Raw genomic sequence first — 15,040 nt, 5'->3', positions numbered from 1 at the left:
TTGTGAGTATTTTACAGGAAAAACTGTAGTTTTCAGTCACACGTTCTCTTGGAAACAGAGTTGCTTTTGTCTCTCTCAATGGACAGAAATGTGAATTTGCACTTGGTTTTTTCCTCATGTGATGGATTCGATGGCTGCTAGAAGCCAGAGGGTGTCAGTGTAGTCCTTTTCAACGCCTCGAGCTTCCATTAAACTTCATTTGTGTGACGTGACCTCACGGCTTAGCCTCCTCTGTGATGTGAAGTCTCGCCCCTCACAGGCAACTCCAAATGGTTTTGTTCTCTTTGTAGCCCACATGATACTTCCCTAAGCCCAGTATTTACTGCTGGAGCCCACTTGCAGTTATAAATGGGCTAACTGAACTATGGTTGTCTGTTACCAAGAAAGGCCACAAACTGAACTATGAAAACAGGCATTTAAGGCAGGAGTGTATGATAAATTGAATGCTTCCTAATCACAGGATGATAATTTCCTTTGGTTTGCAGAATGGGTCTAATTTTGTTGCTGCTCATTTAAAAAGAGCTTTGCTATAAGCTGTGACTGTCTCTGTTTCTTCATAATGCTTTAAGCTGCATTCCTGCTCCACAGCCCCAAAATAGAGCTCAGCCTTGCCTTGACTGTGCAGCTGGGCCATCCACTTCCATATGAGAGAGGTCCCCAACATGCTCATGATATTTGTCAGTAGCAGGAGAGTGACACTGTACAAGTGAAGACGCTTCAGTGTGTTGGCGCTCGTAAATCCATCAGCTTTCAGCCTTGTCGTTTAGTCTTCACGACCTTATTAAAGACTACGTTTGATTTATCACTTGAGTTTGACGTGCTAAAAAGATTAATTAGGACCAAAGCAACCCTTTCAGTTACATAAATCTCAATGAAACCCTCTTTTCATGTCAGATACACATGTCAAATGTCAGGGTTTATGACAGCTTTCTAAGTATAGGCCGTATAACCAGTGCCCAGGCATCTCCCCACTATTTATTTGCCAGGTCGGAAAGCCTGCTGTTCTTGGACAGCATTCCCCTTGGATTAAGCTGATATCTGGCACCTGGCATTGAGCCCCTGCTTGTCAACTCTAAGTTTGTTCTTTTTTTTGAATAACGAATCCATACATTCTCTGAATATGTCGTATATCATGTGAGCATAACCCAGGATTGTCGGAGAGTATTACATCAGCCTCGGGCCTGTTAACAATGACGACACCTTTTCCTTTTATATCCCACCTCCTGTTTTGCCAGTGATCTACCGTGGAAGCAATCTTAGTAGTAATGATATTACAAAGTAAGATAAAGGCTACAGCAAATAATTTCAAAAAGACTAACTAGTCAATATAATGTTGGTATTTTGGAAAATTTGTCCAAAATCTGGAATTTCCATAATTCCATGTGTAGCTGAATGTACTGTACAGCACCACAGCAACATATTTATTTGATCACAATGTATGTGTGTGGTCTATTTTTAGGTCAATCCCACATACATCATGCTGCAGCTTTAAATACAAGTTAGTAAACAATATCTGACACTGAAAATAGTCTCCACTATATACAAAGTTTAAGCCTTTGTAAGCACAGCTTACTAAAAAACAAAACTTAAACAATCCATCTGTGTGTTTAAATGCTCAAACAATGATTCATTATAATATTACGACTCTAAAACATCACCCAAAATGTGCTGTAAACACTGATGCAAACTTTGAGAATGAGTCAAGTTAAAAGTGTTGTGAATTTAACATCCTGATGCACTTGTAATTCATGGCCTCGCACTGGGTATGGGACAATAATGTTACAGTAGGTGTAGGATGGAGCTGCATTGTCAACTACAGAGAGGAGGAGCATGCCACATCTCTATATAAGGCCTAAAAGCCTGTCCCTCCTTGATCTGTTATCGGTCCCCCTCTTCTCCCCACTGACTTTTCCAAACCGTATCCCTGTGCCCTCTTCATCTCCCATCACTCTGCTGCAAAGGGGTCTCTGAGGGTTTTTATTCGCTATTGTCCTACTCACCATCAGCACCTATCTGTCCCTCCTGGACTGAGGAGGCTCCCACGCCTCATACAAGAATCCTACCTGCATCTTTTGACTCCTTGGTAGCTTCTTTGGGACGCAGCTCAAGATGCCAGAGCCCACAAAGAAAGGTAGGAGTTTTAACAGTATGTTGCCAGCATGCAGCTGGGGTCCAACCACCTGTTACAGTTTATGTTTTAATTGTTTTAAAAGGTACAAATGCTGAGAATTTGCAACAGTTTAAGGTTTACAATGTGGTTCTGCTTTTTTTTTTTTTTTTTTTTTTTTGATTGAGGGCAGCACAGTTTGTTGTTACTGGCTGTGAGGAGCTCCATCACTCTATGGCTTGCCTGCCAGCTTGTTCATAGGAATCCTCAAAGTGACTTTGAAAGTGGTATTGTATTACTGATGCGTGCGTGTTTCTACCATCCTTGGTACAAGAGAAGATTTGAGGCGTACAAACAGATAGTATTATTGCAAAGCTTGGCATACTGGATCGGTTTAGATTGATTTGACTGGAGAAAGACAAGATGGTAAAGCACAGGAGAGGAATGTTGATGAGTGCTCAGGAAAAAAACTACCCCTGAGGGATGATGCAAGCTGGATGGAAAGTGTGAGGGTTGAACCGTGTAAGGATAAATAACATCTTGATTGTAGATATCTTCTAATTGAGTTTTTGTTCAACTGCAGCTTCACCATCCCCTGTCGTGCCCTCATGTTGGATCTTTCTTTCACACTGGAGTGTCACTCATCTCTACCATCATGTCCATCAACATTCCCTTTTAATCCACTTGTGTCTGTCATTACCTTATGGTATTACTCCCACTCTACCGATTAGCTCAGCTCTCCGGGCAGCATCTGTTGTTGACCCAGACATGCCCATGTAGAGGAAATCAAACGCTTTGTTCAGCTTTTGGATGGCTTCCGAATTACACATAATAGAACTTTCAAAATCTATGATTCTCTAGAAGAGGATTGGTGTGTCCATACCAGCTCTTGGACTGCTGTGCATTGTTTGCACATCTCTTTGTACACAAATACATCTCTGTATTTGATTTACCTTCCATTAAAATATGTTTTAGGTGTTTGAAAGGACTGAGGGTTGCCGCACATCAAGCAAGCTTTGCCTTTTAGATCGTAAAGCATTATAAATACTGGATTAAAGCATTAACTTGACAATCTGCAAGCTACAAAACCCTAACAGTACCTTACAGTACCAATTTAGCTCCCTTTCTATTTGCGTCGTTTGCAGTTAAGAGAGAGTGATGTGCGAAGTGATGTGACAATCAATACCTGTTCTTACAGAGTTCATCTGGTGCCATGACCATCCATGATCCCTCGGGAATCAAGGCTGTGGTGAATTAAAGGCAGCAGATTCCTGTCTGCTACAAACACTACCCATAAATAGCTGCACAGCCCCAAGCAGCAGATAAATAAGGGCGGAAAAGTATTGTTCTTTAAATGAGTCTGAACAGCTGAAGAGGAGGAGGGTAGGGGCTGTTGTTTTAGACACCCGGCTCTCAAGCCTTTAAAATGTCCCAACCAGAGATGACGGAGTGGTTGAGTTGTCCCTGGATCTCTGGGGAGCAGGATTCTTGTCCCTGGAATAGTTCAGAATGAGCACACTTTTAATCCCCATCCCTTGTTCACTGCCATCTCCTTTCACTGCCCCTCCTCCACGCCAAAACAGACACCTCCCTGCCACCCTGTGCTCAGGATGGATCACTCAGAGGTCAGGCAGCTCCCTATTAAATCTCCAAATCTGTGCCCAGCGATCCTCATGAACTGTGACAAAATTTCAGAGGTAGTAAAGGCCATGTCTTTACCTCGTAATATTTATTGTCACTAAGGTCCAACACTCCCCTGGGCTTTATCCTCAAACACTTTGTGTTACTGAATACCACCTAGCAAATCAAGCCCATGATGAAATACACAGGGGAAACCTGTCAGCAACTAACTGCCACTCAAGTGCTGATTCCTAAAGGGTCCTTCAGTGTAGTTGTTATCAAAGCAGTAAATGGAAAAACTAAATCACCAGAAAGGGTCTGGTTGTATTAGCTTTAGCTTGAATGTCTTATCAGAGCAATAGGGGTCTATATTAGGAAAAATGAAGCCTCTGGCCATTTAGCTTACATACACATATGAGCCCTTCTGTCTGCACGCCAGCAGCGGCGACAGCTGAAAATACCTGCAGCTCCGTCAGCTGCGCTGAGAGTCCTCAGAGGTAAAACAAAACCTTTCTCCACTCTCATTATCTCTACGGTGATGAGACAGAGCAAGGCTCGCTCTTGGGTACATGATGTGACCCTGCAGGATTCTGGCACACGGGCCAGCAACACATTGTTTTGGAGTGAGACAGAACTGTGGCTAATTTTGACAAGGAATGCTAAGAGGGAATCATTACAAATGGAGAGATATCAGAAGCTAAGTGGCAACGGAAGAAAATGTATATATGTCAGTAGACATACTGCACAAGGAATTAGGGTTACAGTTTTCACTGATGGGCTTCAAACAGGTGGCAGTGACAAGATGGACAATACACGGAGGAAGGAAAGTTTTTTCTACAGGGATACAGACATTTCAACAATATTCCACCCTTGGGATTCCCATGTGTTCACCCACTGACATTTAATGTCATGAATATGAAGTACTAAATTCACTTTTTTAAAATATACATTTTTATGGCTGTAATAAGAGGTTTAAACACTCTCCACATCTCACATTTTTCTTGAATCCAAGGTGTTTTAGTGCCAAAAACCCCTCTAATAAACTTTAATAATTATTATTAATTATTTGGGGCATTAAGTATCTGACAAAGATTTCTGCAGGAGTAAATTTCAATGTACTTTGCTGCAAAAATGTAAATTTTGTAAACCTATAATGTTAAAAAGCATACACAAATTTATGGATACATAACAGTAGTGGACCAGGTCCTATACAAGACTATGAAATGTTGGGCATTATGTACCCTAACTGTCAACTTCATCCAAGCGCCGACGATATTTTTAACTCTACAGCATAACTGATGACATGACATTTCGAGCTACAGATATGACAATATGCTGCACTTAAATGTGCTTTGTTTTGCTAACTTCTGTCTGTTTTTAGCATGCATTGCCTTCATTCAGATGCTACTGGCTAGCATTAGACTGTATAAAAGATAGCTTTAACCAGGATGGCATCACTCATATGTTTTGGACTTAGCATTTTACATTTTTGAGGTTAGCATTTTGGCAGTAGCCATGTTCTTGGATGAAAGTGCGGAGTGCTAATTTATTAGGTACCTATAAACTATGTGGGTGCAACGCTTGGAGTGATATTAGCTAATTAGTGCTCAGAAACAGACTAATAAAATACTCACCAAAACTGAAGCTCAAACTTCATAGATGGTCTGTTGTTCACAGCCTACCACAATCTCAATCAGATAATCCAGGTAAATGCTCCAAGAGGCTCCAACATCACACAAGCACTGATTAGGTCCATTTAAATGCTGGAAGTAGTGCATGAGGCCTTGCAGACTATGACCACACCCATTACTCAATTTTCAATGTGGTTGTGTTATAAAATTAAATTCACCCCTCTCAGACCTGTTTTAAAGGAGGACTTTATCCACAAAAGCCAAAAATATTTTAGTACCAGTCTTTAAAATGCATTTTAATGCTGTAAAGTTGAACATTTTGACATAGGAGTGTATTGGGACTGCCTCCCATATGGATCCTGCCTCTCGTGGATCCTAGAGGAAGTTTTTGTTACTTCTACACTTACTTACTTTGCACTGGTTTTGTGTTTAAGCTTTGGAGTTGCCCTTGCTGCTATTTGCAGACAGCAGCCCTCAGTCCCCGGTGATAAGACCACCTGTCAAAAATGATAAATGATATAAATGATAGCCTGTGACCCTGAAAGTACCTGCAGAAGAGGGCAGCAGGGGTTAGCCTACAGAGTAAGAAGTCGCCATGCTACTGCTCTGTTTATGTTTTCATAAATAGTGATGATCGATGTGAGCAGAAGGCAGTTGAGACAAAAGGTGTGTGTAATTGGAAGAGAGAGGATTACCAAGTCTTTGTTCAAATGTCTACATTATATCTTTTTTTCCTCACAATAGCCTCTATTTGTGGAAACAGTTTTGTGGAGGTGCAATTTGGCTACAGTGCTGTGAAAAAGTATTTGTCTCTTTTGTGATTTCTAAGATTTTTGGACACTGTTTTTTTCTCACACTTACGTTGCAGATAATCAAACAAATTACAATATTATGTATTATTATTGCAATTACAAAATAAAAAATTTTAAATTCTTCTTTTAAAGGATATTCAAACCAAACGGGTATTTGTATTCGTGATCACTTGAAGTGTCTTTCACATCACTGGAAGAATTTTGGCCCACTCGTCTTCCAGATTTGTTTTAATTCAGCCACACCTGAGGGTTTTCCACCATGAACAGCCTATTTAAAGTAATATCAAAGGATCACAATATGATTTAATGCAGGACTTTGACTAGTCCACTTCAAAACCTTCTTTTTGTTTGAGTTACTGAGAAGTGGCAGGTGTGTTTGACAATGGTATGACATTAGTTTTATTAAAGGTATAACCGCACTTTTCCCAAAGTCTTTGGGATCATTGAGATGTTTTTTGGCAAATATGAGATGAGTCTTTATGATTTTTTTGTTCACCAGTGGTTATCTCCTTGAAACTCTGCTATGCAATTTTTGCCCAGTCTTTGTCTTAGTGCTGGATTGTGAACTCTGACCTTAGCTGAGGCAAGGGAGGTCGGCAGTTCTTTGGATGTTGTTCTGGGGTCTTTTGTGACTTCCTGAATGAGCCATTGATGCACTCTTAGAGTAATTTTGGTCAGCTGGCCACTTCTGGGAAGGTTCCCTGCTGTTTTCAGTTTGTGGGTAACAGCTGTCACTATGGTTCACTATAGTCCTAAAGCCTTAGAAATGGCTTTGTATCCCTTTCCAGACTCATAGATGTCAATGACTTCTGTTGCATATGCTCTTGAGGTTCTTTAGATCCCAGCATGATGTGCTGCTTTTTAAAAAAAACAAACAAAAAAAAAACTACCTCTCTTTGTCAGACAGGTTTTTATTTAAGTAATTTCTTGACTTAATAGCTATCAGGTTTGGGTGTAGCTAAAAAATTGAACTAAGCTTTCCAAAAAATGCGGTTGCTCAAAGTTAATTTATGATTTAATGAGAGGGGAACCTGTGTGGTTATGAAAGGTTTTTTTTGACTTAATAAATGAAACCATCATTTAAAAACATAAATTTTGTATTTAATCATGATATCATGATATCTTTTTGCATAATATTAAAATTTGCTTGAATGATCTGAAATATGTAAGTACGTAATACGTAAAATCAGTGTGCTCAAACTAAGAAAAAAAGAGAGTCATAATGCAAGTAATTCTGCTGTCATGTTTCATAGTTGTATTTTCTTTTTCTTCCTGTAGATGAGCCAAATGGTCAGCCAGAGGGTGAGTGCACATCTTATCATCCTATCACCTCACAGTCCAGCAGCGTAGAGTTGCACAATACACAATCTTTTATAAAAAGTCGCTCAAAATTTACACAAGTATGCAATTTCAGTAGAAAATACCACTGCTGACATCAAACAGCAACCCTTGTTTTCACTTGTTGTACAGGCACAAAGCAGAACAGGTCTACACATGTAATATAATGAACCTGGCGTGAATGTGCAAACACTGCCGCATAGGAGTGTAAATGTGGAGACAATAGTCGGCAGTATGGATATGCTGCCGTGCTTCACAGAGATCTGTAGCAATGACCAAGCTGTCAGCATCTCTGACATTCCTCTCGTCAGCCAGCTGATCCCTCACTGTTGATTCAGCTGACGCCTCTGCCATCCCATGTGAGCAAGCTGCTGGCGTGTTATTGGCTTTTTGCCGGCGACCTTGGAGCTTCAGCATCTTAATGCTCCAGCTCAGTCGGGTGGCGGGAGAGCTCAGCTTTTTAGGGTCCAAGTAAAATATTATTCCCGGAAATTTTCTGTATTTAACACATGTAGAAATAAAAAGACTACATCACAACCAGACTAAGGTCAGCATTATTGAAAACGTATAGCAGCACTTCATATGAAATAGGGAGAGTTATGTAAATAAGATGAAAATATAAGGAGTCTGCTCTTTTAGTCATTTGGCGTGTTCTGATTTCCAGGATGTCAAATACTGCCCGCTTTCACAGAAGTAAAATGCACAAGGTGTTGTTTCAATAATGATTATTGGCAAAACGGGTCACAGGTGTGACATTGGTCATCCTGTACTCTTTTATTTGCAGCCACTTATACTACTAATAAGAATACACATTGAGTTTCTTCACTACCAACTTTGTGTCAGGCTGTCCTTGAAGTCCTCTATAGAGGCAACACAAAAGAATCAATAAAAAAACAGAAGATCCAGGTCATCCCGCTACAACAGAATCCACATGGCCTGACCCCTCTAGGCCTCCCCAGAATAGTCAGACCTTACTCCAAAAAAAAGCAAGGGTTATGATCACTGTCATCATGTAGCTATAAAACAGGTGGGGTCTAAGTAAAAAAAAATCCATAAAAAGACTGAGTCATACAATCCTGTCTCACAACACAAATTTCCCAGCATTATTTAGTGTCCCTAAACACCACTTTTCATCTGTCTTATCTAGTGCCTTCTGAAAGGACATCAAAAATGGTATTTGGTATTTACAGAAGTTGACTTGAATTTGAAGTGAAACACTTAAATTTGAGTCATACATGTCATAGTTTTCCATTTGTATGATTTTGCTATTGCTTGCTGCCATGGTAACACTTTCCATGGTTGCTAACATATTATTGTGGTCGTAATTTGAATGGAAAGGACGGCCTTGTCTACAAACACTCTGAGCTGTATGTGTGATGGTAACTGGAAATGAAGAAGGTTCCCTTTCAGAGTAAAAGTTGCGCCTTATGAAACATGTTGGCTGTGGTGCTGAGCCACAAAGTTTACTATGAACCTTCTCCATTTTCAGTTGGCGTCACAATTCTCTCAGTTTTTGCAACTGATTATACCCAGTGACAGCCAGCAACCTACAGAAACCACTTACCAACCAGTCAGGGAAAACACACATTTCTCTAGCAACCAGTGTTTGTGTCACATCAAATGAGGCGAACATGAGAGCCCTTAAGTGGTTGACTAACTTGTGCTTTCTGCCACTGTGAACCTTCATTCAGCTGCTGTCCAAATTCAAAGCCCAGACACCAGTGGCTTCTGATAATGTGGCAGTATTTCACGCTCTGGTATGAGAACTCTGACTAAGACGCAAGACAGCAAAAAAGAAAAACAGACATTAATAAATTAATACTTTTATATAGTGCTTGTTAATGAGGAAAATCATTAAGTCAATATAATCCCATTACTGTAGCACAATATAAAATAGTGTCTCAGAGCCCAACACTCATCCTAGTGTTCAGATGCGGAAGCTGCACAGGGCAAAGCTAGAGTTCCGGCAGTTTTACAGCTGTAACAGTAACGTGCATTCCTATCAGTTTACTGTGTAATCCCTTCGAGCACGCATTCTCTAAAATGAGAGGATCTAACAGTTACTGAGGAATATAATGAATGCACGACATTGCCTGACGAAGCACGACACTTCCAACCGGTGTGTTTATTAATGCGTATTAATGTGCATTTCAACATGAACGACCTTTGCACAGCCTCAAGTGTTGACATATTAACAGCACATTTTCAGTCAGAGAGCTTACTGATGAGTCTAGGAGGATGTTCTGGAAAATGATGATGTTTTGTGATAAAGTATGCATACTTGCAGGCAGGTGGGTGGATATAGCTGTGTGTCTCTGTCCGTGTGAGTGTGTGTCTGTTTGTTTGGGTGTGTGTGTGTGAAAGTGAGAGAGGCACTGCAGATGCTGAAGCTTTATTGCTTATCAAAAGCAGCTGTTCCATCCACAACTATATTTGTCACATGCTCAGAAAGTGTTGCCCCAGAAAGTAGCGGTGCCCCACCCCCACCTGAGATTTCCCTGGAGGTATCTCCACCCCCAGGTGGGTATAACCCTGATGCCTCCCTCTTCACTTGCCCCAGAATGTTTCACACTTTTTGCTGGTCACACTCACATCACGTGTTCGTTTGGTGTGTGCCATCACAATTTCATTTTTTTTAATTCACCGTGCGAGGCCTGAAACTGCACTGTTCTTGTGGAGGTATGATCACTCAGCACACAATGTTCACACAAGAAATTAGTTTAGCTGCAGCAAACCACCCCACTCACTGTGCACACATCCACATGCCTGCACTGCTCTAGATGCACGTGCCTTGATTCATGGAGCTGTTACTAAGTCATGCTGTGGCTGTTTTTGTACTCAGCTGTATATGTTATCAAACAGGAGGTCGATGAGGGATTACAGATCCCGGGCTTTACTGACTCTGTTGGCTCCAGTCAACTGTCCCGATTTACTGAGTTAGTAAATCCCTGCCTCCTTGATCACTTTACAGTATAGATATGCAATGACCAGATAGCTTCTTCACTGACATTTCTGATAAAACGCCAGAATACCACTAGATTCCTTTAATGGAGATTAATTTGTGGACTTTAAAGCACTGCTCTATTCCTGCTGGTTTTCTTTCAGTCTGTCAGGTCACTTCTTTAGCTCCAGATGAAATATTTCAGTGATGCATTGAATTACTTGCCACATTCATTCTGCTAAAAGGACAATCCTATTGATTCTGGTGATCCTGGGATTTCTGTTAAAGCACTACTATGAGGCTGACACTTGTCCTTTGTAATAATATGACCCAAACACTAGTAGATGGATGGATATTAGATGCAAGTATTTCAGTGATACTCAAGAAAAATGCAACTGCTTTGTTGATCTTTGCTGTCATTTGGTTGTCTTCTCATCTTCAAATACTATAAAAATGAAGCACCACCTAATGCAGTTTGGGATTTTACCCAGACTACACAATAAAACTAAATTAACAGAGCTAACAATACCAGGCCATAGAGCATCCTGTATTAATTGAGGGAAAAGTGGCATAAAACAAAATCTACTCACCAGGAAAAACTAAACACTGAACAAGTAAGTGAGGGATGATTGAGAAGGGCCTGCTAACCCTAAAGCATACCCTGCTTTGTCATCTTTTTCTTCTAAATTGAGCCACAGTTTACAAAATAAACATCTTGCTATGCTAACCCATATTTATAAGTGAAAGTGTTTGCTGAGGTCTTATATTAAGAATATTATCATATTGTCACAGACTTAGATACAGTATTGTTATAGTGTAGTTTTCTTTATTAAGGACCAGCGAATACACAATCCCAGTAGGTGTATAAGATACATATCATACATATTACTTAAGCTTTAGACTCATCTTCCTGCCTCAAATATCGTCAATTTCAGTCTATCTGGTCATTAGCTATTTATACTCATCTCATTTGAGCAAGCATTGTCTTGTGAGGCTTCGTGTGTTTGTGCTCAATGCTTGCTGCTCCAGCCTGGCGCTTTGTCTGCTGTACAGAGGCAGTAGCAGAGGGGAAAGAACCAGTAGAGACTGATGGGAAGAAACCAGAATCCACAGAGCCTGTGCCAGTACAGGCTGTGGTGGCTCAGGAGCCGTGTCCTGCCGTGAATGGCTCAATCCAACCACAGCCTGGTGGGGTTGGGGTAAAAGAGCAAGCAGAGTCTGCTAACTCTACTTTAAAGGAAGAGGGCACTTGCTCTCCCCCACCACCTGGTAAGTATGCTTCTTTAATATGAAACAATCCCATGTCTCTCAGTGAAAGTGCATGTTTTACCCCTCTTGCTGATCAAAGCAAACACACTGAGCATTGAAATAGTCTTTTCAGTTGCACATTACAACTGCACTGCAGCATGGCAAAAGCAACCTTTAAGACAAGTTTCTTTTTCTTTTTACATAACTTCAAAAATATTTTTACTATCAACAAAAAGATAATAGATTACTTTGCTAAGTCAACATTGAACTTCACTGATTGGCATCATGCACTGACTTCTCACTTGTTTCCTAAACAGTGCAACCCTAACTTTGATTGCATGCAGACTTCAAAGAAAAAACAACAACAAAATTTATGAGTTTTCAGATCCAAAGAGTTATATAAAAAGATAAAGTACTGATTAGGTTGAGAAATGGCAAAATGAAAGTGATGCAGTTTATTTGCAAGGTGAATCATCAAACTTAGTTCTTTATAATCCAGAAACAACAAGGCAAAAACATGCGAACATCAAAGTACTGACAAACAGGCCGCTTTCCTTGGATTATTTTTCTTTATGTAGAGGAAAGATGGAGCTACTTGGCTTAGCCATGAGCTTTTTTTTACCACTATGTGCTGCTTTGAGGCTGAATTTTATCTGATATACCTGTTTGTGTGTGTGTGTGTGTACACACACTTTGACGCTAGTCTGCTTGTGCTTTTGTTACGCCAGACTAAGAATCATACGGCAATACACACACAGCTATGACCTCAACACTGTTTCACTCTACAGTACAGCAGTTAGGGGGTTTTGTTGTGCACAAACCAATCCATCAAACAACTTTTTCATTCATGTCCAAGAATTGCATGACACAGTTGTCTCACATGTGGTCATTGGCCTTCTTGGCCTCGTGCTTTTATGTCAAAGTTGACCTGCCAGTGATTGACCTTGAGTCTTTTGATAAGTGGGTCTATTTGTCAATGACAACCTTTATTCCAGATGATGCTAAACCTGCAGCCACTACCCCATCCCCAACACCTCAACCAGGTTGGTACCAATAACAGACCTTTTCAAGTTCCTTATGGTTGCCATAAAGCAATCGAATTAATCATAGTAAGTGCTCCCAAAATATTTCAAGCACTTTAGCAAGATGGTTGAAGGAATAGCAGTGTTAGGTAGTTTAATTATTGCTCCTGTACAGGAAGGAAATTAAGAACTACAAAGTGAAATAATAAAATCTTCCTACAGTGGTGGTCAGGAGTTTACATACACTCATCATGGGCATGGATATCTTGGTCATTTTGGGATTTTAATGTTTTAATGACTTTAAAAAAAACAATAATTAGTTACAAAAGGTTGAATTTAATTTTGATTTAATCGTATCCACACAGGGTAAAACAAAAAAAACAAGCTAAAATATATACATATGTCCCTTTCTGGCTTAATTCAATTTGAATATTTGACTACTTTTCTTGGCAGAATTGCTAGTTGATTGTTTTTAAGCATAGTTCACAAACCTTTAATAGGGTTGAGGTCAAGGCTTTGGGAAGGCCATTCCAGAAGCTTATAGCTAGATAACTTTATCCATTTCAAAACCAGTTTTTATGTGTGTTTGGGATTATTGCCCCATTTCAGTAGCCAATTGTGATCAAGTGAAGTGAAGTTGAAGAATTTGGAAGTAGTCTTTCTTCATTATTCCACAGACTTTTTGCAATATACGAGTTCGACTGGCAATCTGCAATTGTTTATGATCCCAATTTGAGTTGTGGCTCTGCAACTGACCCCATGTGTACTAGAAAAATTCACAAATAAATTCAAACTTGTGCACCCTGTTCTTCTCTTTTTAATTCAACATAGATGTATTCTGTATAATCATCCCACCCCTGGAAAGGTTTTTCAAAAAAATCATTAAATATCCTAAATTACTAGGATGTTCTTGCCTATAATGGTTGTTTGACCAAAACTGTAATTCTCTGGTGTCTAATGTGCTTTACGGCTTTATAAGTACACACATTTTTAAGTCTGGTTTAGGCATTGACAAAAGTACCCTTTACAATCTAAATGATGTAAATATTTAATACTGATGTGTCACATCTGTAAACTTCAGATGTATGTCTATGCTTGTTGACATACATGTAGAAAATGTGTGATTTCTACTTGCAAACTTGCACTGCATAATTTCTACCTGCACTTCAACCTTTATTTCTCTAAGATAACTAAAGATGGATGTGGTAATGATATTTTATATGCATGTATCATGCAAAATATACACCAAATAAATCACTGTATAAATCACTGCACATGCAATACAAATGTGCATGCCACTTATGTCTTCAAGTGTTAATTCAGCTGTCATAATTATATCACATATACAGATGTGTATAGGCTACTGGGGTTTTTTTGTTTTTATTTTTTTTTCTTCATTTTTCTTTATTATGTTTTCAGTTAGTTATGATCCTGATATCAGTTTTATTTATGTGAACATACGATTCGGGTTAAAAGGAGCTGTGCAAACACTCAACCTGCGATTTCTGCAATACTAAAAAAGCATATTTCGTATTTCTATGTCAAATGAATGAGATACATTTCCCCAGGCAGTGTGTCATCTCTGTTAACAACATATTAGTTATAAAAGGTGCAATCAAAAAGTTCTACGCCTAATGAGCAAAATTTTAAAATTGCTACTTTTCCCTTTTTTTTCCCTCGACGCCTCTTCCAGTGCTCCTGCTTCACTTTATTGCGAAAAGTATCTGCTCTTTTTCCTTCACAAGCATATGAACTTGAGTGAGATCCAATTTTTAATCCATAGGGTTTAATATATATTATATATACATTTGGTTTAGGAGTGCATTTATGGAAATTTCTGAAGTGCATTTGTGCGCTTGCACCACTGCATCTGACGCTTTACATTGTGATGAACGGCTTTCATGCAGCTGCTCGCCATGGAAACCCCTCTCATTAAGCTCTCTAGGCACTCATCATGACCTAATCTGAAGGCCACATTAAGTTAGGAGATCTGTAGCAACTGGCTCTGCAGAAAGTTGGCGACCTACCACTAACAGTTGACTGTGATATATTTAGTAGTGAGGAAATTTCCCAACTGGACTTGTTGCACAGGTGGCATCCTATCATGGTACCATGCTGGAATTCACTGAGCTCCTGAGAGCTTACATGTTTGCAGAAGTAGTCTGCATGCCTAGGTGCTTGATTTTATAGACCCGTGGCCATAAAACTGATTGGAACACCTGAATTCAATGACTTGGATAGGTGAGGAAATGCTTTTGGCAATATAGTGTATGTTTGGAGTTTGTTTTTGCTGGAAGAAGGACACTAATGCAAATTACATC

The 15,040-nt window shown here is 39.7% G+C and overlaps 1 protein-coding gene across 6 annotated transcripts in view; it reads left to right on the top strand.

The window, feature by feature from the left end:
- Positions 1 to 1,893: 1,893 nt before the first annotated feature.
- Positions 1,894 to 15,040, top strand: part of mybpc1 (myosin binding protein C1) — a 35,901-nt gene continuing 22,754 nt past the window's right edge. For 3 of the 6 annotated variants that reach the window (XM_080886497.1, XM_080886496.1, XM_080886499.1), the window contains exons 1-5: positions 1,894 to 2,131; positions 7,449 to 7,472; positions 9,957 to 10,028; positions 11,503 to 11,718; positions 12,693 to 12,740. In XM_080886497.1, the coding sequence (XP_080742623.1) occupies positions 2,110 to 2,131; positions 7,449 to 7,472; positions 9,957 to 10,028; positions 11,503 to 11,718; positions 12,693 to 12,740 (382 nt within the window). In that variant the 5' untranslated portion in view covers positions 1,894 to 2,109. Of the gene's footprint in view, positions 2,132 to 7,448; positions 7,473 to 9,956; positions 10,029 to 11,502; positions 11,719 to 12,692; positions 12,741 to 12,789; positions 14,961 to 15,040 lie in introns of those variants that run through there. The other 3 variants (XM_080886498.1, XM_080886500.1, XM_080886501.1) reach the window with 3 other exon arrangements.

Source organism: Rhamphochromis sp. 'chilingali', assembly GCF_963969265.1.
Source record: "Rhamphochromis sp. 'chilingali' genome assembly, chromosome: 7".
Classification (NCBI taxonomy): Eukaryota; Metazoa; Chordata; class Actinopteri; order Cichliformes; family Cichlidae; genus Rhamphochromis; species Rhamphochromis sp. 'chilingali'.
Note: the sequence above shows the minus strand (reverse complement) of the source record. Positions and strands in the feature narration are given on the sequence as shown.